The 24,895-nt window shown below is 42.6% G+C and overlaps 2 protein-coding genes across 2 annotated transcripts; both read left to right on the forward strand.

Moving 5' to 3' along the window:
* Positions 1-4,092: 4,092 nt before the first annotated feature.
* LOC133965249 (uncharacterized) lies at positions 4,093-5,518 on the forward strand. The gene is made up of 3 exons (XM_062399706.1): positions 4,093-4,213; positions 4,315-4,373; positions 4,515-5,518. The coding sequence occupies exons 1-3, from the start codon at positions 4,173-4,175 to the stop codon at positions 5,282-5,284; spliced, it is 870 nt and encodes a 289-aa protein (XP_062255690.1). The 5' UTR covers positions 4,093-4,172; the 3' UTR covers positions 5,285-5,518.
* Positions 5,519-14,635: 9,117 nt separating this feature from the next.
* Positions 14,636-24,800, forward strand: csf3r (colony stimulating factor 3 receptor). Its single transcript, XM_062399808.1, has 17 exons — positions 14,636-14,747; positions 17,049-17,127; positions 17,916-17,990; positions 18,137-18,433; positions 18,909-19,041; positions 19,139-19,305; positions 19,872-20,041; positions 20,188-20,338; positions 20,634-20,716; positions 20,842-21,049; positions 21,147-21,335; positions 21,560-21,661; positions 21,981-22,127; positions 22,407-22,547; positions 22,637-22,733; positions 22,820-22,898; positions 23,401-24,800. Exons 3-17 carry the CDS (start codon positions 17,927-17,929, stop codon positions 23,875-23,877), a joined length of 2,505 nt encoding a protein of 834 aa, XP_062255792.1. The 5' UTR covers positions 14,636-14,747; positions 17,049-17,127; positions 17,916-17,926; the 3' UTR covers positions 23,878-24,800.
* The last annotated feature ends 95 nt before the right edge of the window (positions 24,801-24,895 follow it).

The following is a 24,895-nucleotide window of genomic DNA, read 5'->3' on the forward strand; positions in this document are numbered from 1 at the left end:
TTGGGATGGAGCAGCTCTCTTATCTAGGAATATTACTAAGTCTATAACATGACAACCCATAGTTGGGACCAGGAAGCAGAGCTGCAGTGCTAAACACTTCTCTGCGCTCCCTCTGGATCAGTCACAAAACCCCATAGAGATTGTGTCTGTTCACCGTCCGATTAAATTATTGAAATTAAACAATAATAGAACGAGAACTCCACACAAAAATTTAATACAAATTAAAACAACCTCTGAAACAATACAGGAAACCCAGACTTTTAAATGTGGTCTTTTAAACATTAGATCACTGGAAAAAAAGGCTCTTTTAGTTAATGAAATAGTCTCTGATTACAACATAGATTTATTGTCCCTCACTGAGACGTGGCTGCATCCTGATGATTATGTCAGTCTAAATGAATCTACTCCCCCCAGTCATATCAATTCACAGGTTCCTAGAGAAATTGGGCGAGGAGGTGGAGTTGCTGCTATTTTTAACTCCAGTCTATCAATTAATCCTAAACCTAAACTCAGCTACAAGTCATTTGAATGTCTGGTTCTTAGTCTTCCACGCCAATCAAGGAACCACCAACAGCCAATCATATTTGCCGTAGTTTACCGTGCTCCCAGGGCTTATACTGAATTTTTAAAGGAATTCCCTGAGTTTTTATCAAACTTAGTCCTAAAGACCGATAAAATTATTATTGTTGGTGACTTTAATATTCATGTTGATAATAATAAAGATTGCCTTAGCGTAGCATTTATTTCAATACTAGACTCTATTGGTTTCAGTCAGTGTGTGCACAAACCTACTCATTGTGGTAACCACACACTTGACCTTGTATTATCGTACGGTGTCGCAATTGAAAATTTAACAGTACTTCCGCGCAATCCAGTTCTATCAGACCATAATTTAATAACCTTTGATTTTTCAATAACTGAATATATGCCACTAATAAAAAATTCATTTTCTAGATGTCTACCTGATAGTGCTGTAGCTAAATTTAAGGAAATAATCCCAATTACATTTAAACCCGTATTAGCAGTAGATATAAACAACAAATTCTTTAAAACCCTGAGCTCCATTGAGATCGACCACCTCGTCGATAGCTCTGCAGACTCATTACGATTAACATTAGACTCAATAGCGCCTCTAAAAAAGAAAAATGTCAAACATAGTAAATTAGCTCCGTGGTATAATTCCCAGACAAATGAGTTAAAACAATTATCAAGAAAACTAGAAAGGAAGTGGCGCTCCAGCAACAATGTTGAAAACCTCATAGACTGGAAGAATAGTGTTAAAGAATATAAAAAGGCTCTCCACAAAGTAAGAGCCGCCTACTATTCAAAACTAATAGAAGAGAATAAAAATAACCCCAGGTTTCTCTTCTGCACTGTAGCCAGGCTGACAGAGAGTCACACCTCCACCGAACCCAGTATTCCTCCATCCCTAAATAGCAATATCTTTATGACCTTTTTTAATGATAAAATTCAAACTATTAGAAATAAAATCAACCATCTCCTGCCCTCAATTGGCACTAATACCCTCCCAACAACAGAGATCTCAGAAACGGCTGAGAATCCTACCCATTACTTAGACAGCTTCTCTCTGATCACCCGTGATCAGTTTACCAAATTAATCTCAGGTTCTAAACCAACAACCTGTATCTTAGATCCCATTCCTACCAACTTACTTAAAGACATTCTGCCCCTAATTGATAGTTCGTTACTTAACATTATCAATCTGTCATTATCATCAGGTTATGTACCACAGTCTTTTAAAATAGCTGTCATCAAACCCCTACTCAAAAAACCCACCCTAGACCCAGAGGTTTTAGCCAATTACAGACCAATATCTAACCTCTCCTTCATTTCTAAAATCTTAGAAAAAGTGGTAGCCAATCAGCTGTGTGAGTTTCTCCAGGAAAATAATATATATGAAGACTTTCAATCGGGGTTTAGAGCCAATCACAGTACAGAGACAGCCTTGGCAAAAGTCACTAATGACCTTTTAATAGCCTCAGATCAGGGACTTGTGTCTGTCCTCGTTCTGTTAGATCTCAGTGCAGCATTCGACACAATTGACCATCAAATTTTATTACAAAGACTAAAACAGTTAATTAACATTAATGGAACCGCCCTTAACTGGTTTAAATCGTATTTTTCTGATCGCTCCCAATTTGTGCAAATTAATGATGAGTCATCTGTGCGCACCAAAGTTAATCATGGTGTTCCACAGGGCTCTGTGCTCGGCCCAATTTTATTCTCATTATATATGCTTCCACTAGGAAACATTATCAGGACACACTCGGTAAATTTCCACTGCTATGCGGATGACACCCAGTTATATTTGTCAATAAAACCTGAACAAAGTAATCAATTAAATAAACTTCGAACATGTCTCAAGGACATAAAAACCTGGATGACCCGCAATTTTCTCTTATTAAACTCAGACAAAACAGAGGTTATAATACTTGGCCCCAAACACCTTAGAGATGCATTATCTAATGATATAGCTGCGCTAGACGACATTGCCCTTGCTTCCAATGAAACAGTCAGGAACTTGGGAGTGATCTTCGATCCTGATTTATCCTTTAATAGTCACTTAAAACAAATTTCTAGGACCGCTTTTTTCCACTTGCGTAATATTTCAAAAATTAGACATGTCCTTTCACAAAAAGATGCAGAAAAACTAGTCCACGCCTTTGTTACATCGAGACTGGACTATTGTAATTCATTATTATCAGGCTCCAGCAGGAAGTCGTTAAAGACTCTACAGCTTGTCCAAAATGCTGCAGCACGTGTCCTGACGAGAACAAAGAGAAGAGAGCACATTTCTCCAATATTAGCATCGCTACACTGGCTTCCAGTTAAATCTAGAATAGAATTTAAAATTCTCCTCCTCACCTTCAAGGCCCTTAATAATATAGCGCCTTTATACCTTAAAGAGCTGTTAATACCTTATAAACCCACTAGAGCACTCCGCTCCCAGAATTCAAGCCTACTTGTCGTCCCTAAATTCTCTAAAAGTAGAGTAGGAGCCAGAGCTTTTAGCCATCAAGCCCCTCGGCTGTGGAATAATCTACCACTTTCAGTTCGGGAGGCAGTCACCATCTGTTCGTTTAAAAGTAGGCTCAAAACCTTTCTTTTTGATAAAGCTTATAGTTAGAGCTAATTAGTGCGCCAGAACGTTACTTGTTCTATTTTATGACACATGACACACGGAGCTTCTCTTTCCAGCTTCTCCTTCCTCTTCTCCATCCCTATCCCCCTTCCCCGGAATCCCTTTGCTTTATCACCCGCAGATCCAGGGCCTCTGTGGCCGCACCATGGATTACGGTTTGTGGATCGCGCACCGGGGGTCGCGGTGTTGGATCCAGTGTGGCGGATTCTGAGTCATGTGGGCTGATCGTGGTGCTGGTGGCGGACCCTGTGTCGCGTTGGCATTGGGCACGGGCGGTGGACCAGGACCGCACTGGTGGCTTGTGATGGGTCCTCCTGGTGGGCGGCGGTGGACGGTGACTGAGGACTGAAGTGGCGTCTGGTCTGGATGGTGGATCGTGGTCTAGATGGTTGCTGAGCATGGACTGTGCTTCATCAATGCTGCTAGAGACTTTGATTATTGATGATGTTCTCCTGCACGTGGCATCTATTGCACTTCTGTCCGTCCTGGGAGAGGGATCCCTCACATGTGGCTCTCTCTGAGGTTTCTACATATTTTTACCCTGTTAAAAGGGTTTTTTGTAGTTTTTCCTTACTCTTGCTGAGGGTTAAGGACAGAGGATGTCACACCCTGTTAAAGCCCTATGAGATGAATTGTAATTTGTGAATATGGGCTATACAAATAAAATTTGATTGATTGATTAATTTTAACAAGCGAGTCTATGGAAACAGAATAACAAGCCTGCATATAAATAAATATTTGTGTGACTCTTATCTCTTGTGCTCACGCTGTCGTGTGTTAAAACGTGGCTTTTCACTAAAATGAAGAAAACCCATTGTTTCCTTGGATTGTGCTCCCAGCGAGCATTTGAAACAATTGCTGCTAATGAACCAGTTTGCCAGTGGCCGCCTGGTTTCAGTCTCTGTGACAAGCAGCTGTGTGGAATTAGAGAATCAAGCCGGGGTGACGGGTTGTGATTGGCTGCAGGGGAAGTCAACGGTGTCTCAGTGTCTGTGAGGTTTCTGCTGACATGACTGCAGAGATGTGTGTTCCTCTGGTGGTTCTTCTCAGGTATTGTTAACCTGAATGTTAAATTATAAATAAAAGTAGCACTGTAGCTGCTCAGCGCTCTGCTGTTACACCGTGTTACACTTGTTTGTTGTCTTTTCCAGTGTCGTCCTGCTTGGCTCGGTGTCAGCTGGAGGTTTCTACTGTGCGAAAACAGCGAGAGGTACGTGCTGCACTTTGTTAATGCCTTTTTTCATAATTACGAATTAGCAGGCGTTTTGGAAATCTCCGCCAAATTCAGAATAATTAACAATAAAATGGCAAAGAGCAAATTAACACAATCGTGATCGTTGTTCTGCTGCAGCCCGGGCCGCCGCCTTGGGTTTGGATTATCCTGGAGTTCATGGAGCCCCGGAATTCTCTGGACCGGCTCACCATGAGATGCACCCTGACACGATGCCTTTGAGGCCTCGACTGTATGAAGGCACTGATCCTTACCTGGACGAGGGAGAATCTCACGTGGCCTCTGACGGACACGCTCAACACCAAGTGGGATCATTCAATGATGCTGCACATCAACAAGCTCACCCCAAGAGTTCTGATTCCACGTCTCTAATGAGCCACGGCGCCTACAACCCAGTTCAAAGTGAATACACCAGTTTTCCCAGAGGACAGACGGACAGTAACCACAACTCCAATTTTGAGGAGGTCAAGCATGTTGCTCCACCAAAGCTGTTTCGAGCCTCGGGCCAGTCTGACCTTGCGAATTGGGATCCTCAAGGTCGCGGCGAGTCGCTCTCATTTGTCGACAACAAGCACAACCTTGTTTTTGACGAGTCTGCCCCAAATAGACGTGGCATGTCTCTGACTGGACTCACCCCGCCCCGAAGCAGGGGTCATGGCACTTACCACAGGGGTCTAACCGGATTTGGCCCGAGCAGAGAAATCCTTGTCCTTGCTTCATCTCATTTCCCCAGCAAAGGCCACGCCAGAGCGATGATCAACCGAAGTCCCGCGTTTGGTAGACAGGGAAAGATTCGGCTCTCTGACCATCGAGTTCAGTACCTGCACAGAAACCCGGGTGTCAAACAGTTTGCTCAAGGTAACCCTGCTCTTAGACTCAGGATGATTTAAAGAAAGAAGATGTTGAACCAAAGACTCTGACTGGAAGCTCGGCTCTCTGTGAGGAGTTATTAAAGTTAACAGGCATTTTGTGAAGTAAGAGGGCCATTTCAGAATCTATTTGAATCTACTTTTACTGAATGAAGCAATGTCCAACTTATCTTTGTTCAACCTGCTGCATTATTGCTCTTGAACAAAATACATCACACTTTCCTGCCTGAATATAAAATGTATAAATCCTAAAAATTCCAAGTGTTACTCCTCTTTTTTTTCCACCTCCATCATTACTGTCTTCCCTGAGGTCTGGGTGTTACCATAGTGCCATCTGTTGGTTGTAATGGGAACATATCCTTTTTTTTTTGGCTCCCATTGTTGAACACAGGTGCTGCTTAACAGAAGGTCAGCCTTTGACAAATCCCATAATCTGTTTACAATCTGTTGTTCGCAAGTACAACTGCTGGTTGTGTTTCTTTCTCCACATAGCTTTGGTCTTTTCAGTGATGGCATGTGTCACCGGAGGTTGTGACAATTTTAATAAGAGAAAATGAGGAGTTAAAATGCAGCGTTAAAATTTGGGAAACTGTAAACAAATGTTAAACGTGTATCTTTTCATAATTTCTTTATTTTAAAGACGAGCAGGATCCAGGAGCACAGCTGGATTAATTTAAGAAAAAGCTTTCATATGTCATCACCTGGCTTTAAAAGAGAATGTGTGGGGGGGGGGGGGGGGGAAGGGCTAACCACTGATCGACCCATAAATCAATCAGTCAGGAGGCAGAAAGTTGAAATGCTTAAGAGCACCCATCCAGAACGTGAATAAGGGAATGAGTGACAGAACAAAGTGACGCAATCAGCTGTTGGGTGGCCATACATCATGAAGGATGTCAGCAGCAGCAGGTGAGTTTGAATCCCACCTGCATATCACATTTTCTGTGACATTAGGCAAAATTAGGTTTTAAAAAACTATGAAAAAAGTAGTTTGATCAGGTGGACCAGTGGTAGATGTACTCAACATTTGACTTAATAGTACAGATCCATTGACAAAAATGCACTCAAGTAAAAGTACCACTAACTTGAATCTTTTCTACTTGAGGAAAAGTTGGTTCTTGCCTTTAAATAGACTTAAGGTATTTAAAGTATTAGCTGAGTTTAACCTTATCACCTGAAGCATTGATCTACTACATCATTAAGGTTGAGTCTCTGAATCCACTTGGGCTGCAGGAGGCGGGGTCTGAAGTTACCTGCCCGTTCTGATTGGTCACAACAAGCAAAAAGGTTTTCTAGCATTATGCAGACACTGGACGACCCCAACTGAACCAGGACTTGTTATACCTCTTGCTTTGGGAAGACAGTGCGAACCACTGTGCCACAGTGCCGCCCTATATTAGAATCTTTCCCCCTTGAAATACATTTTGTCTGTGGGAGCATTGATTTACTATTAAACAATTCTCTATACAGTAATCAAATTAGCTTTCATACAGGCATGAAATGAAATACAGTACAGCAGCAACACAAATAGTGTTTCTAAGAAGTTGATATGTCCTTTTTGATAAGGGATTGTCAGAGTGGGCAACATCCATCCATCCATCCATCCATCCATCCATTCATCCATACATCCATTCATCAATCCATCTATCCATCCATTCATCTATCCATCCACCCATCCGTTCTTCTGTCTCCACACCCTGAACAGCTCAGACATCCATCTTGATGTAAGACAAAAGTGTCCTTGCCAAAGTATATTGGAATATTCCCCTTGAAATACAAGTCCATATTTAGTCTAATAAAAAGACTGAAGTTTCACGACCTGAGGAGATGACAGTTTGTCTGCGGTCGCATTGATTTAATATTAAAAACTAATTATCTAAGCAGGGAGATAAAAGGAACAGTCATAAAATTAAATCTGCTCCAGCCGCCACACAAATGGTGTTACTGTGAGGTTTATATGATGGAGCTTTTCTTGAAGGCCTGTCCGAGGGGTTTCAGTTTACACGGAGGACATGCTCTGTTGTGGTGGTGGTGTGCCACTATTTATTGTTTTCTTACTCACCACAACAAGCTGCTTCTTGTCCCACCTGTGGGTCCATTAAGACCCCGAGACGGAGTTAAATCAACGCCTCCTTGACAGCCTCCACAAAAACTGAATAGGTATCATCTGTCGCGGGGCTGTGTTCGTACATCCCCTGTAATTATACCACAGCACCGAAATCCTCCACGTGCCCAGAGTCGGCTCCTCGCCGCCCGTCCATTGTGTCTCCCAGCTTGTGAAGTGAGTGTGTTTCCCATGCAGTGGGTCTCAGCTCTTTGTCTTGTCTGCCCACAGAATGAGTCTCTCCTTGCCTGAAAAATGTGCAGCGGTTGAAGCACTGCATTTTCCTTCACAGGGTCTGAACAATCGCTGCTTCTGTGGCTTTGAACGGGAGGAGATGCAAAACAGTGAACACCCCCCCCCCCCCCCCCGAAATAGCTCTGTGGCTTTTTTCTTAGCAGCTACACCGAGCGCATTTAGTGCAGCAGCAAATAATAAATAACTCTGAGGACCACACACAAACACAGAAACAATGACAGGCACTTGATTTCTGTTGAGAGTTTTCATTCTTATCAGAGTATAAAGTTTTAAGTCCTATGGTTTCATACGTTGGCACTGGCTGTCCGAGCTGGCATCCCCCAGCAGAATCCAGCAAAGTGGTCCACGGGCCAGTGGAGGTTTTATTTCAGTGGGATTATTGTTCACAGACCAACGCACAGTAAAAGTTTATGGAGCTCGTGGAGAGTGTCGTGCCACTCAACTTGGTAGCCAGTGGAGCTTGTGCTGCTCATGTTGTCGGCTTTAGGCTACAAAGTTTTACAAGTGTTTTCTCAAAAAATCTGCTAAATATCTTCTTTTTTTTCAAAGTCTAAACTTTGGATGTGAGCAGCTTTCAGGCGGATCAGGCAGACACAGACGACTCATGCATATGTTATCAGAGCAGGCTCTTAAAGTGGAGAGCAGACTCTGTTCTGCAGAGCTATTTGTTAGTGTGCGTTCAGGTGCATGTTGATATCGATCTATATCATCATTAGTCTAACGTCCAAAAAGTCAATCAGAGAAGCTTAAATACAAATAACCTGTAATTACTATGAAGCCATCATTTGACATCTTTGTTTACAAATTTTTGTTTGTTTATTTCACAGATCTCCAATTTTTGGGGACATTTTTACTATTTCCTAGGAATTAATACATGGATCATATTTAGGGGACTGATATCTGTGACCCTGCTCAGATTGGTGTGGGTCCATATAAAAATTGTGATCTAGTGGATTTAAATGTGTTCTCATAAGGGCATAAACGTACTGGGAATATTGTATTTTCTGACGCTGACCAGCCCCAGTCCAGTCCACGATTCCTCACCGTGGACCCGACGGCCAGTCTGAATATGCATCAGCGAACTGTTTGACCTTGGTGGATATATACGCTCTACCGGGTGCTATCCTAGTTTTAAAATGTAATGTTTATTCAGAATTTCATTGTGCTGGCGGCACACATGCAAATTCATGGCAGTACAAAATCTAAAAAGAACAGGTACTTGCAGTGTGTTGAACCTCGCCAGGTCGACAGTAGCATGAGTGGCCACGAGTCCGCCCCCCCCCCCCCCCCCCCCCCCCCACAACCCTGCAAAGGTTATCTCTGAGAGACTCCGGAGCTGTGCACTATAAATATGATGTACTGCTCTTTGAGTTTTGTTACTAACCATCCCAGAAATTACATTTTCCAACACTTTGGCCCGGGCTCAACACAACTGTGACTAAGTTGTTGAAAAGTGCTTCTGACACTTTATAAAACCACATTAGCTGACGTGCTTTGGAACACGTCGACATTCATTTTCGTCATCTGATGTGGGAATCTGTCAGAGTGTTTCAGAAGTGAACTGGGCTGCCACAGTCACACGTGTGGAACTTGATATATTTTAATGTCAGCAGCTTCAGTCCCGTCTGTGACTTCGCTCAGATCCCAGTGCACAATCACGGTAGTTACATTCACACAAAAAAATAGAAGGAAATAGACTTGAAGCGTAAATACAGACGTCAGCTGGCGTTTACATGTCCATCGTATAACTTATTACTGAATTTTCAACATTTTATAGCGAAGCTCACATCCTGCTGCTTCCTGACTAAAAAACACCTCCGGCACAAACTATAAAAAAAAAAGGAGAGGCCTAATAAAAAGCTTTTCATTTTGTCGTTCTCTGTTGCAAATCTGGAGGCAGAGATAAACCTGAGGGGTCAACAGATGATTAGAGAATATAAAGAAGAAAATATTTCTGTTGCACACATCTGAGGTTTGTTTTTGTGCCTCCGTGCTGGAAACACGGGTGTTATGTTTTCAGGCCGTCCATCTGTCCCATTCTCGTTAAGACAATATCTCAGGAGCATGTTGAGCCGATGTCTTGGAAGTCGGTTAAAATGTTCACTTGGAGTCAACAATTAACTGATTGGAGTTTGGTGGTCAAAGGTCAAATGTCAAAGGTCACTAGGATCTAATGTCTGTCCCATTCTTATAAAAGCCTGGAGGGATTTATTTACATCCGGTACAAACATCTGCTTCATTTACCGATTGGATGTGTGCGGTGAAAGGTCAAAAAGGTCAACGTGACCTCACACTCGATAATTAATATGCTAATTGTGTTACGGAATTTGCATACATGTCTGATAGGAATGAAAAATGACATGAAGGGCATTCAATGTAAAACCGCCCTGTGACATCACTGTGTTCTGCAAAGACATGTTTCTCCTCATTGCGACCATGTTTCCTGTAAACCACAAGGCTCAGATTCTTGTTTCCTCTGGTTTGTGTCTCCTTCTTATGAAACACTGCACACTTCCACTTCTTCACACCGCTTCAACATGGTTCAAATGAAACCGCCCAAGAAGACACACTGTCCGTAAAGCTATGAGGTGTGATAAGAGATCACAAGTAGACATTAAATCAAAGGGTCATGAGCCAAAAAGGTCGGAACCACTTCTGTACTCTAGTGAAGATCCTGTGTAGATTTGAGTGTTAGGATTGGAATGATGTGGTTTGGTACAATGTGTTTCTTTGGTGTTTGGTGCAATGAGGGGCCCTGGGGGTCCCTTGTGCCCGAGGCCCTCAAAGTCCCTTGAAACTCTCCTGCTCAGATCAAATGGCAAACTTGATCATATAATTTCTATTAAAATCATCACTTCTACCTCAATTCATTCTTTTGCTAGATGTGTTTAAGCTGCTCCCTTCACACAGGCCCGGAGCAAACAGTGGTTAGGAAGGTGTGCACGAGCTGGTGTGTGTCTGTGTGTGTTTTGTAAAGTGTATCTTGTGTCCTCGGGCTCCTCTCCGCTCCTGTTGTCCCACCCGGCTCGCAGTGAGCCCACTACAGCCTGCTACCACAACTGACCTGTGGCAAGGGGGGAAATCAATAGTCAATTCCATTTTGCAGCCAGCGTGTGACAGGTACTAGATAGGAGTGGATTGGGTGCATGTAAGGAGCAGGAGCGCGAATCGGACCCCCCCCCCCCCCCTCCTCTCCCTCTCTCTCACAGTGTCTCGCTCGACCAGCCCTCTTAGTGGAAATGGCAGTGAAGTGAGAGAGGCCGTGCTGCTATGTGGCTCGGGGGGATGTAGACATATTAAGCATCGTCCACTGCGACCGCTGAATATGACTGATGATTGTGAAGAGAACTGAATCAGGATCAGTCGTAAAAGCCAAAATGAGTGCACAGGGAATCAGATTTTTTAAATAATGGTGACACAAAGCGAGATTCACAGGCTTCCTCACATATATTAATACAACATTTTGACAGTGTGCATTACATGCACGTTGCAGGACTCTTTGATCAGAATGCAAACTGAATCCACACACACGTTAGGATTGTGACATTGACGATAGGAAATGAAAGCACATGCACCTTCCACATTGCCACTCTCCACAACATATGGTTCCTCCATCTGGGACATTTCATCATGTGGGCAGCTCGCGCAGCACAAACACTGCAGGCCTACATGCCACTTTCTGAAGGAGGTGTGTTTGCAGCTTTGCTAACAGTGAGGCTGCAGTCAGATGGTTCACTGAGACTAAAAGAAAATTCAGAGAAGTATTAACATCATACCTGTATTATCATTGTGAGAATGTTAGCATTCCGACGTTAGCACTTAGCTCAGGTTCAGGCAGTTGGTGCAGCCTTGATGTGGATTAGCCTTACCTCCGGTAACGTGCACGATTTGGCCTTGTTTGTTTGTAGGTTGGTTGATTGTCAGTTGTTTGTTGGTTGGTTGATTGTTTGATTTTCATGTGTTGGTTTTAAGTTGTCAATTGTTGGTTTGTTGTTCAGCAGGATTACTTGAAAACTGCTGAACAGATTTCCACTCAATTTGGTCCAAGGACGGAAAATTGGCCAAGAAAAACCGACTCCATTTTGGCCTGGATCCCTTTGTCCCAGAGATGAATAAATTCCTGTTTCAAAGCTGGTAAGTGAGTAAGTGGACACTTGAGAATGAAACTCAACTTGAAATGCTTTAGTTCTACATAAACCTTTTTTCAAATGACAGTGTTAGCACAACTACTATGAAATACCACATAACATATATTCTAAGTTTAGTTTACCCAACACACTTGTTCTTAGTACTTTGGTGACATATGTCAAACGTTCTTTAAAACCTTCTAATAAAATGCATTTAAACATAATGTTAACAATTATATTTAATAGATTTAAAAGACACATCTCAACTCGATTGGGCCTTTAGACTAAAGGAGCATCGCACCGATTGGGCCTTTAGACTAAAGGAGCATCGCACCCGATTGGGCCTTTAGACTAGAGGAGCATCTCACCGATTGGGCCTTTAGACTAAAGGAGCATCGCACCCGATTGGGCCTTTAGACTAAAGGAGCATCGCACCCGATTGGGCCTTTAGACTAAAGGAGCATCGCACCGATTGGGCCTTTAGACTAAAGGAGCATCGCACCCGATTGGGCCTTTAGACTAGAGGAGCATCTCACCCGATTGGGCCTTTAGACTAAAGGAGCATCGAACCTGATTGGGCCTTTAGACTAAAGGAGCATCGCACCCGATTGGGCCATTACACTAAAGGAGCATCGTTATTTCTCAGTAGGTTTTGTTCTTTACCAGCAAAGGCCCAGTTTATGGAGCCTGGAAATATATAAGCTTTTTTTTTTACCAGCTATTGTACTAAAAGGTTTTTGTTGGTCACTGAAGATTTCATTCAAAGACAAACACTGGTTCAGGTGAAGCTGTTCTTCACTAACGTCTGACTCCTCTGTTCCCGGTGCTGACTCAACAACTTTCAGGTACAACTTTTGCAGCTTTATTATCGCAAACACCGAACACAGAGTGTGTTCATTTTGACTTAATGGGGTTGAGTGGAGCAGTGGGGAAAAGCAATTGTTCAACAGAAGAGTGCAGTTTAAGAGTGTGCCCTAAATATTTTTAGATTTGAATGTGGGCATCTGTGATTAGCAGGGGCCGTGATTACAGCGGTTGTGATTGCAGTTAACTACAGTAATTGTGTGTGCAGCGGCAGATAGATACGAGGGGATATTTCCAGCGGTGACTAATTTCGGGGGTTAGTCACATCTCTAATGTGAGTGGGATTCTAAAGAGGAGACAGCGTTCTATTAAGTACAGTACAAGAACCGTAATCAAACCTAGCAAAGCTTCATCACTTCAACTTAGCTCCGGGGCCCTCAGCTAATTTTACTGCTCAGTGAAACGTGGCATGTAATACCCAGTGGATGGAGAACGCTGTGTTCATTACTGCTGATTAGGGGAAAAAAGATCAAGCAAAATATGTCAACGTATGATAACCACTTAATGTATTTTTAATTAGTGCTCGCTTTCCCTCGTTCTCCTGTTGAAACCTATTCAGGAACCTACCGCCGCGTGCATTTATTTGCTCCTGCAGCCACCACTTGATTAACAGTTACAGCTTCCATTGTGTGTTGTGAGGGCGGCAGAGCGGCCGAGCAGGGGATGCAGCTGTGAGATTAAAAGTTGAGTGGGTGCGCTCACTCGGCTCTTCCTCGTGCACCCGTTGGAAATCAAGCCTCGGCCGGAGAATCGTTTCATAAATTAATAAGCTAATAAACGCGATATGGCAAGTTGTTTTGAGTGCCCTTGGGGGGAGGAGGGGTGAGGAGAGAGGAAGGGAGGGGGGAGGGGTGTCTACGCACAGTTTACAAACACATTTAAAAGCGTGTTGTATAACCATGCTGACAGACGCTCGGACAGGCGCGGGGATGGAGATGGCGGCGTTGCGAGCACCCAGGGGTCAGGCCGAACCACGCTCACCGCATTCCTCCAGACGGCTCCCCGGGGTCTCGCCGCAGGGCATCTTGACAGCCGCCATATTAACACCTCGTGGTGAAAGACCATTCAGGGGCGATTGCAGTCGGGGGCCCCGAGGCTCTGGATCGACCTTCGGAGAGGAGATCTGCTCTGAGGTGTCAGGGATGTCTTGGAACAATTTATAAATGCATCACATTGTTTTTACCTGTTCCATTTTAATAAAGGTGATCTGGGAAATGGTGGTTAGTCTTTCTAGTGTTAAAGATAACTCAAATGTCTTTACAAAACCGGTTGGCCATTCATCCATTCACACACACACAAGCATACACTGTATCTTGCAGCACTGTCTTTATCCCTCTAACGCTGCCGGTTCTGCTGTCAGAAGCAATTCAGGGTTCAGTATCTTGCCCAAGGACACTTCGGTTCACAGAAAGGGGGAGACTGGGATCGCATTCTGGTTAGTGGACAACCCGCTCTACCTCCTGAGCCGCAGATGCCCCGCAAGTCTGGTTTATATCACTGATGATCTTATGACAAGTTGTTGTTATTTTTTGCCACTGTTAAGCACTTTGTAATTTAAATAAGTTCACTATTAATTCAAGATATTAATCACGTATATTATTATTGTTAGTTTCATTATTATTATTAATATTATTAGCTGAATCCTTGTGTAAAGTTTGTGTAAATTCATCCAGTAGTTGTGGCGCAATCTTGCTCACAAGCAAACATACAAACCATTTATCTAACAACCGGACTGGGCTGAAAACATGACCTCATGTGGAGACTGTCAGGAATATTTGAATTCGTACCAGATTGGAAGTTTTTTCCCCCTGATCTATCAAACTCTCATCTTTTCGTGAAAGCCCTGAATTCAATCAGCACACAAAGGATCCGTTCCATAACTTGGGCCCCTTCAGTCACGTGTTCCTTCCTGGAAAAGAGTGAAGTTTCACAAATTCAAAACAAGGATGTTGATGCTGCTGCTGCTGCTTGGCTCACACGCACCACACACACACCACACATACACACACACCACACACCCGCGTGCACACACACACGTCCTTCAATCTGTGTTGTTTTGAGCCCCACTCTTTCATCTGCTGCTATCAGGGCTGATGAGAGCTCCTTGTCTTTCTGGGTCTGCTGCAGCTGCTGTGTGGTGAGTGGCAACCCTCTGCATCTCCTTTGTTTTCACCTCAAGTGATTTTTCTGCTACCTTCATTTGGATACTTGAGCCAGATTGAAAAGGAAAACTTTGCAAAACTTGGATGATGCAGGTTCTTCATGGATAGTTGTGAACTAATCATATTGAATGACTTACTAATATTTAAAACACTTGTTTATTGGAGTTTTGGGCTGTTCGTTATCTTTGTGTATGTAACATTTTATATATATTTTGTATTTATATATATTTTGTATTTATATATATTTTGTATTTATATATTTTTATAACACAAAAGCTACAGAGGAGCTTCAAATAATGAATATTCAAGATTGAATTCTCTGATAAGATAATCCTTTTACAATAAAATATTTGAGATGTATTGAAAAAGTATCAAATTTAACCTTAAATCTAAGTTTTGATTTGATTTCCCTAGAAAACAGTAATTTGCTTTATTTTAATAGCGAGAGTGTAACTATGGATGTAATATCCATTTGTTCAGGAAGGAAAACTTATTTATGCTCTGTTCATCCATTTGAAAAGAGGATGTGAAACAGAGGCCTTTGGTCGTATTTAGACGTTTGGAGCTTTACAACTGCTGACACAAAAGTTCACTGTGTCTGACTATGGAGAAACGGTTCAATGACTAACAAATGACTGTGGTCGCAGGCACCTTTTCAAAAATCCTTATCTGAAGGCACAGGGCTTGGAGTGAGAAAGAACACAGTAAAGGGGAAATGGTGGCAGGTTGGCCTGTGTCGAGGATATTGCCAAACCCTGATGGTGGGCGTTTTTGAAACCTTCAACGGGAAAGGAAACGGTGGCTACAGCAAACTATTTCTTTACATATGGTCACATGACTCAGAGAGACACCAAAGTTAATTTATACAACATGTTGGCACCAGAGCAGGAGTCGGAAAATACACTGAAAATTGCCCCTCTTCATTTATACAGTCTTTATTTTTCAACTCTGCCAAATTGTGTTGTTTTGACAAAACTCCAAATTTAAAAGCACATCTTTTCTTTGCCCCCTTCCCTCTGCTCCCCCCTCCCTCTCCCCCTACTCCCAATTAGCCTTTTGTCCGAGCCACAGGCAATTACCCATTAGAAATAAGCAGAAAAAGGGAAGCAGGAGAAAAACGGAGGCCTTTATGTGCGCTGCTGATAAGAAACAGGCAGAAATCCCATTTCCCTCACATCGCTAAATGCAAACTTACGGTTTCTACGGAGTGACAGCGTCGATCTGACTGCCAGCCTGAGTGAAGTCACAAATTAATAAAGTAACACCTCCCAGTCTTGTTGTTGAGGTTATTTACACTTTCATTCAGACATATTTTTTTCTTTTTCCAAGTAATAAGTTGAATTTAACCTTGAAGAATGAATTTCCTTATTTTGAAGTAGATGTTAACGTCATGTTTTAGCCTCAGGACTATAACGGCCTTTAGGATCTGCAGATTCTCATCAGACAACAAGACCAAGACCACAGGAAGTTTCTCAACGACTTGGTCTCTGACTCGCTCTGTGTTCCTTGTGTAGAGAGAACTTGTCTTTGTGGTCAACTGACACATCGGCACACAGCTTTTCCTGCTGCTGCCTTCTTCAAACCCACAATGACTTAACACCACCAGTTAAAAGCATTGTTTTGCTACGATGTTCCTCACATCTAGGCGCTAGCAAAGGTTTTGGTTGGTTGTTTATTTTTTGCTTGAGGGATCAGTGAATCTATCAACTGATCTTACAAAAGCAAGTTTACAAGTCTACATACATTTAATTGTAGGTCAAAGCTAAAGCTTGAATATGAATCAAACCACTGTCAAGTAACATCTTCTATTGAGGTGGCGATGTTGCAGGTGTTGACTGTGAACAGCAGGGGGTGTAGTTTCTCTTGGACAGAAATTCTCAGGTCAGGTGGCTGATGGGAATTTGATCAATTGGGAATAATATCCCTTTGTATTCATATAGGACTGGATTTATGTTATATTATTTTATTTGAATAAAACCAGTTTCTATTATTCCACAAATAATAGTAAATAGAATTGTGAGGACAGTACAATCACAAATAATAGCTTGTTGTGTGGGATGATATGGCTTTCATAACTTTATTGCAAAATCTCTATAAGTCACTAATGTGAGGGGTCATTTCAACACATGTTGTGATGTGAAACGTTGTGTTTACATGATTGTGAAAGACTTCGAAACTAAATGTACATTTTTCATTTATTTTGGTGTCCGTACAAAATGTTCTGGCTTTGCAGAGTAAAAATAGTTGTTGTCTTTCCTCCTTCACCAAACACACAGAGACGCAGTCGAGCTGTGGCATGTCCACAGTCCGGCATCCGGAGATCAGCCAATTCTAAACTCTTGTGCTTGTGTAATGGTGAGTATTCAAAAGAAAAAATATCTGAATTCATCTCCACCTCCCTCACAACTGTTGTTGTGATACGACAGTTCCCAACTGATCCTGCGATTTAAGAAGCGTGTTGTTGACTTAATATCAGAAACACAATGTGCCAGAGAATTGCTTCCATCTGCTAGGCTCTCAAGCTCCCATCTTCTACTCATTATACATGATCAATCAGCTGTGGTGCGCACGCCCAGCAAGGCTAGTTACCTTCCAACAACCGGCAATTACAATGTTCCTGTCTGCTCCGAGGAGTTTCATCCCTCTAATAGAAGAGTATAGGAGCGAAGATTCACTCAGTGTGAACAGCATACTTATTTATTGCCTGCAGAGAATTCAGATTTACATTTGTTACTGCGAGGAAAGCTCTAAATGTCACATCCTCTGTGTAATGATGCTACATAAATGTGTTCCCAGGCTGTTTTTCTATTATTCATGAGTGTGTCATGTATCTGTCTGCGTTTGGGTTTGTTGTGACTCTGTTCTGTGAACAGCTCTGCAGATTGTTTCCACTGTGTCGGGAGGCAGACAGTGCTTTCTCTATGCATCTGTTTATTTATATTGAAATATGATGCATAATGGAGATCACATATTTGTTCACATCAGCCGTCCTTACCAAACACTTGGAACAGCACATTGAAGCGACAGACGTTATGATTCTCAGTTCCTCCTTCACACGAGGCAGCGCGTTGCTTTAAAAGGCCAATTCAGACATATTGTTTTATAATGTAGGACTAATGCGCTTCATCTTGACTCTTTAACAGGTTTTATCATCATGATATCCGCATGGGTGTCAGTGATTGTGATGCTGGTGGTGCTCGTGAATGAAGTGAAGAGTGGTGAGTGTCTCAGAATCAAATATCTAATCTAAATGGAAATATCTAAATCGCAGTGACAACGAAAACTGTTCTGACTCCTCTTTTTCTGCTGATGTTTTTTCTTTATAATAGCAAAGAAATAAAAGAGATGATTTTCTCCCTTTCAGAGGACGTCAGACGGCCGTGTGCCCACATCCAGACCCCCAGCTCAGTGGTGACCCTGGGGTCACCGGTCACAGCCACCTGCGTCATCAGTGACAACTGCCTCCAGGCCATTGGACAAGCTGTTCGTGTAGAGTGGCGCCTCGGCGGTCGCCTCCTTCCCAGCAGCCCCGCGGCCAATCAGAGCGACGGGGTTTCTGAGGTTGTGATACCGAGCTTCAATCACACCAGGGCCGTCCTGACCTGCTGCGTCCAGACCTCTCCCCCCCAGGTCGTGGGAGGAGTGGAGATCAGAGCTGGATGTGAGCAGGATTCAAAGTTCTTCTACGTTCGTTCATCTCAGGATCAGTTGAGCCAGTTCACGAGGGAACAAAACTAAAACTGAGATTTGGGAAAGATATTAGGTTTTTTGGTTTGAAGATTTAATTGTTGAATCTAACTTCAACATATCAAATTAAAGAAAATGAAAATGTCAATACTGAATTGATTGAACTTCTTGAATCAATGGACCTGGAAACCTGGACCTTTGTCCTTTGTCATCAACCAAGATCTGACGTAAGATGATTCAAAACATGTCTCAGAGATGTCAATAAAACAAAAAGAAGCAGCACTATTTTACACTCTATACCCAGATATGTGTTAAGGATAACTAAAAACATTATAACCCCAAGAAGGTGAAGGTTAAGTTAATCAAAATCAAAATGAAGGTATATAAACTAAACAAATACTGCTCCATTGAATAAAAACTTGACTTTACTTTGTTTTTCCATGTGAAAGATCCACCAGAAGCACCACAGAACCTCAGCTGTCAGACTAACCTCACCAGCCCGGAAACCCTGACCTGCAGCTGGGCCGCTGGACAGCAGAACCCCCACCTCCCCACCCAGTACACCCTCCACACCGAGATATGGTAAGATTCAGGAAAACACTGAAACCGTTAAGTAGCAAGTGTCATTTACAAAAATAATGTGGCTGCACAGTTACATCTCCCGATTTCCTAATTTCAGGGATACAAATGCGAACTTTACCTACAAGCCCCCGACGGACGTCCACCACTTCACCATCCCTCGCTCCGGCTTCGTCCTGTACTCTGATATGAAAATATATGTGAGGGCGTCGAATGAACTTGGAGAGGCGACTTCAGAGCCCGTCGTTATCGAGCCCATCAGTGCAGGTGAGAGTTATATGAGCGAGCAGTAACCTCCATTAGAAAGTCACTTACCGGCCACTCTCCGCTGTTTAATGAGAGGGATATACGGCCCTGAACAACCCTTCCTTCTACTCTTCCATTTTTCTCTCTTCTTAATCTAATCATGCCCCAGTTTGTGGATTTAATCTAGTCCCATTACACTGAAGGTACTTTCAGAATCCAAATCCAAAATGTGGATGATATAATATTCCATCTGTTCCACATTCAACAGACTTTTCACCTGTTTCCCAGGTTGCACACACGTACATGTTCATCCCAGCAAGTAGCCAGAAATCACTCCTTGTTAGTTTGGTGTGACACAAGGAAAATGTAAACCTGGGTTTCTGTTTGGATATATGAAATAATACAATATAGGATTTGTACAGAGAAATATAACTGAACACAATGCATTTTGATCTAGTTTACCTTTGTTTTCAGGTCATGCAAAAAGCATTCAATCAGATAGATAGATAGATAGATAGATAGATAGATAGATAGATCAAGGAGAGATCAAGCGTAATGTGTCTGCTTTGATGAATCTTTTATTTCAGCTAAGTTTGACCCACCAAGTATTCTGAAGGCGGAAGCAGTGCCTAAAAGATCCGGGTGCCTGAGGCTGAGCTGGAGATTATCCCAGCACCAGGTCTGGATGCTTGGCTTCCACCTGAACCTGGAAGTCCAACTCAAGACTGCTGAGAGCCATCAATGGAGCGGACACTCAGTGAGTGCCAATCAATCCAGTGTCAATAATAACTGAAAGCGTAGATGATCACCTTTGGTTGCAGGTGGTTGTGTACATAACAATGTGTGTGTGTTTGTGTCTGGAGTCCTATTTGTAAGGCTTGTGTGCTCTTGGACATTTGTCAGATCCTTGTGAGCCGGGTTAAACAAACCAGACCTTTGGACCAATGCCGCCTGCTCCATGGGACTCGGTACTGTGCCCAGATCCGAGTCAGATACCAGCAGAGCCCCTGGAGCGAGTGGAGCAGCAGCCAGTGCGGAGTCACCTTGGAGACTGGTGGGGGCTATGGTCAATTCAGTGGGACACAATCAGTCACTCCAGCATTTCCCAATCTATCGCCTTTTCTTCCATTTTCTGCTCTTTTCAATATATGCTAATGTCATGTTCTACATCTCCCATTGCTCTGCTCTGTAGCCCAGGACTAAATTGATCTATTGAGTCTTGCCACACACTCTGGCAGTGAATCCATAGACCTGTCTCCTAGAGAAAAGTTTTACTTTCTAAAGGGTGAGAGGAGGAAACACCGGCTTTTGACGAGCCGCCGAGCTGACAGCCGTCTCTCTCTTTTCAGCTCCCACTGGACGCCTTGACTGGTGGATGAAGCTATCAGGGGATCCCATGCACAAACAGCTCAACGTACACTTGTTTTGGAAGGTGCACACATCACACACATTGCCTGACACCTGTCACACACTGATGGTATTTTCTGTTCTAGCTCTGCCTGAGTGTGTGAGGCCTGCCTTTGAAATGTCTCCTTAATATTTTTTTGTCTGTTGCAGCCATCAAAACAATTCCGCGCTAACAGCCAAAATGTGTCGTACATCGTCTCGGTGCAGAAAGCGCCGGGTGAAAAGGGGAAGCAGTGCACCACGATGGGGAGCTACTGTACTTTCCAGCTTCCTGGAAAAGCAAAGAGAGTGTACCTCAGCGCTGTAAACGCAGTCGGGAAATCCCCCCCCACTGAGGTTCGCATTCACAAACATAAAGGTAACAGCTAGCATATTTAAATGTGCTGCTTTGGAGTATGGCTCATGTTTGATATAGTTTTCCCTTAATGTGCGTAACATATTTTCTGTGCCATTAGGTCTTACAGGGATATCAGAGATCTCAGCCGTTCCTCAGGATGACACAGCCTTTCTGGTCCAGTGGAAAAACATGGATATCTCCGGTGTCATTGGTTATGTGGTTGAATGGAGACCTCTGTTAACAACAGACCTCTCCCTCACCAAGTTTGAAATGGCAGACAGAAACCAGTCCAGCCTCATTATAACAGGTGTGTTTTATTGTATTTGTGTTGCACCTTCTAAAATCCACGTGCATCTTGTTTTATTCCACCTTTATTTGGTTTTCCTGCTCCGCTGCTCATCCTGTTACGACAACTCAAACAATCGCTCTTATGCAAGATGCATTTTTCCCCCTTGGGCCCGACCCGCCTGTACACACTGTTCGGAGCTTAGGAGCCCTGATCCACTCTAACTTCCTCGCTCTCATCAATAGGAAGCTTTGAGCCCTACAAGCCCTATGGGATCTCTGTGTATCCCAGGTTTAAGGATGGGATAGGCCTTCCTCAGACTGTTAATGCCTACTCAAGACAAAAGGGTAAGTCACCGCAGACGCCGGGGGAATCGCACTGAGAGCAGTCAGAGGTGTGAGAGTCAGACTGCCTGAACTTTGAAGAAGTGAGAATAGAGTTTGCTATATGAGCTTAAAGAAAAAAATATATTGTGCAATCGATCAGAAGCACCTGAAATGTGATGGAATAACTCCCCCTTGTGGATAGACGTGAACAATGACTTTTGCTGGGCTTAGGGTTTTAAATCCGAAAATAATCAAACTGTAATTGAAGCTCTGAGCTCATATAGCAGCTGGAACTGTGATAATCACTCATGATGACAACATTTCTTCTGTTTTTTTAAAGCTCCGTCCATGGTTCCAAAAATACAAATTAAAAAGATGTGGCACTCGTATATTGAGCTCACCTGGGATGAGATACCATTGGAGCAAAGAAATGGAATCATCCAGGGCTACAACATTTTCTACTGGGACCAGAAGGGTCCCATTAATGGTTGGTGAAATAAATAATTTCTAAAATCTTTTTTTTTATGTAGAAAATGCTTCTACCTAAAACATTACAGTTAAAGAATCTTGAATTTATCAACATTTTTACTTTAATTAAAATGTATATTTAACTTGATTAAATGTTTATGATTTGATTGATTTTTGTTGTTTTAGCCTTTTGTGAAGCACTATCTAACTTTGTCAAGAAGAGATGTAGAATTTAAATTTATCATTATTATTATTAATGTTGTTATTCATATTATCTAATGCCTGATGTGTCTTTCAGTTGTGAATGCTGACCCGCAGGAGAGAAGGGTGATCCTGAAAGACCTGAAAGCTGTGACTGTGTATGATGCTTTCATGATGGTGAGCACGGCTGGTCGGAGCCTGAACGGGTCGAGGATTCAATTCGAAATCGAACCATTTGGTTGGTATCATTATTTGTTAGGTAGAGACACAGCTTGATCATTTTTAACTCACATATTTATTTCAGAGTATGCATTCCTCTCTTCACAGATGCTGTGACCATTGTGATAATTTTAATTGCCTCTGGTGTTGGACTCTCACTTCTGATCATTTTCACAGTCCTGACTTGTTTCTCCAACCATAAAAGGTGAGCTCATTGTCACATTGTGTTAAGATGTGATGCTGTAACATGGTTATTCTCACTGCATGCATTTTCTGTTTCTCTGTTTCCAGGCTGAAGGGGCAACTTTGGCCGATTGTTCCTGATCCTGCTAATAGCAGCATTAAGAGATGGACATCAGAGACATCACAGGTACTAACAATAAACCACACACCAATCTTTTATGCAATAAGCCCCTAATTTGGTTAAAGCTGCACTACTCACTTAGTTTATATGAACACTGGATCACATTATTCTGTGTGAGGTGAAAGGTGTTGCTTTAGGGAGAGGTATGATGATAATTATCACCTGACTCTTCAGTCAGAGTCAATACGTATCTATTTTCAGCAAAAGAAGGCTGATATCGATTTTGACAGTCAATCTCATCTGTCAATTTTTGTGTCAAATAACCTAAAATCAAACTTAACAGGAAAATGGAGGAGGTGGGGTTTATGACCTATACTGCCGCCAGCCACCAGGTGGCGATCAAGATGATTGGCTTCACTTTTGGGTAGCTGTTAGTGAATCCATCTTTGTATAGTCTTTGTTTTAGAGCTTATTCAACTGCCCCCAGGTGGTCAAAAAGCAATGTAATGTAATGACGTGTAATATATGAGATGTGAGACACTCATGACCAACTTATTTCCATCGACAGTATATTCATCCCAACAGTGACAAGCCCAATCCAGTTTACCTGTCCCACCTCAGTTTCCTTGACCTCCCCATGAAACTAAACAAAGAAGAGGATGATCATTGGCTGAGCAGCACAGAGGACACCAGTGACCTGGGAGAGTCCATTTGTGGTTCACCCTTCATCCCTGGATACACAGGTTCGAACAGCGACTCTGTTCCCTATGCCACTGTGATGTTCTCTGACCCGTGCAGCAGCCCTCTGCCCAAAGAGCCAAACGTCTACCTGCGCTCTGAGTCCACGCAACCGCTCCTGGAGACCGAGGAGTCCTTCAGTCCCGAATACTACCAGAATATGGCGACTGATGGGTCGCCAAGGGAGCAGTGTTTCTTCGGTCCAGGGCATGAGTGTGTCGTCGAAGAAGGGGTGGACCAAGTTATCAGTTGGGACGACTTTCCCTTTCTGCGAGCATTAGCTATGAATGATACTCAAAATGACTAAAAGTATTTTTTTTTACTGATAATGAGAATAACTGCTTTGCCAGATAGCCTTGTTTTTTGTAATCAATAGATTGTGTTAGACAGATCCGTAGTAGCATACAGCTGTGAATAAAGGTTATGGAAAGCTGGAAATTAAACTGATGTTGAAAGATTATGAAGCCAATGTTTTAGCTGTGAAACAATATCACCTCTTTTGGAAATCAGTCTTTTTACCAAAATGAATAACAATGTTGAGAGGACATTGTTGTGGATATATAACATGACATTTTTCATAAAGGAAGAAGAAATGTAATTTTATGCTGACTGTTTTACTGAACATGTTTACCCACAGTGCTACAGGAGAACCAGTTCCATGTAACAAATAGATGGAAATTAAAATGGAAGTGGAGCTGCTGGTAAAAACAGGATGAAGTAAAGTAAAATGTTCACTCAACATTGCAGCCTAAGGTGATTTACATGTTACATGTCATTTGGCAGATGCTTTTATCCAAAGCGACAATAAGTGCATTCAACATCTATGAGGGGCCATTTTAGGGGTTCAGTATCTTGCCCAAGGACACTTCGGCATGCAGATGGGGCAGAGTGAGAATTTAACTGCCAACCTTCTTGTTGGAGGACGACCACTCTACCCCTAGGCCACTCCTGCCCATTTCAGGTAAAGAGTAACAGTTTCTATGAAATTGATTTGAGACCAAATTAATGTCACTCAGGTTTTTTTCCATGGTCTTTTCCTTTTTATTGAAACATGTCTTAAGTTCTCAAATCAACTCAAATGTGATCCTTAGGGTAAACCCTGAAGTGTAACTATTATTAACTCATATTTCAGAGTAACCTCAAATGCTCTATACCTCAATTTACCTGTGAAAGTTGGAGGGAAATGATTTTAAACTGTGTAAATGGATTAAAATTCTTTGACGGAAAGAATCTGTGAGTTTTTATTTGATGAAAAGGTCACAAGATGAAAGTATTGTCCATTTATACCACTGACATTTATTATTGAACATTATTGCTGTTGTCTC

Source organism: Platichthys flesus, chromosome 11 (assembly GCF_949316205.1).
Source record: "Platichthys flesus chromosome 11, fPlaFle2.1, whole genome shotgun sequence".
Lineage (NCBI taxonomy): Eukaryota > Metazoa > Chordata > Actinopteri > Pleuronectiformes > Pleuronectidae > Platichthys > Platichthys flesus.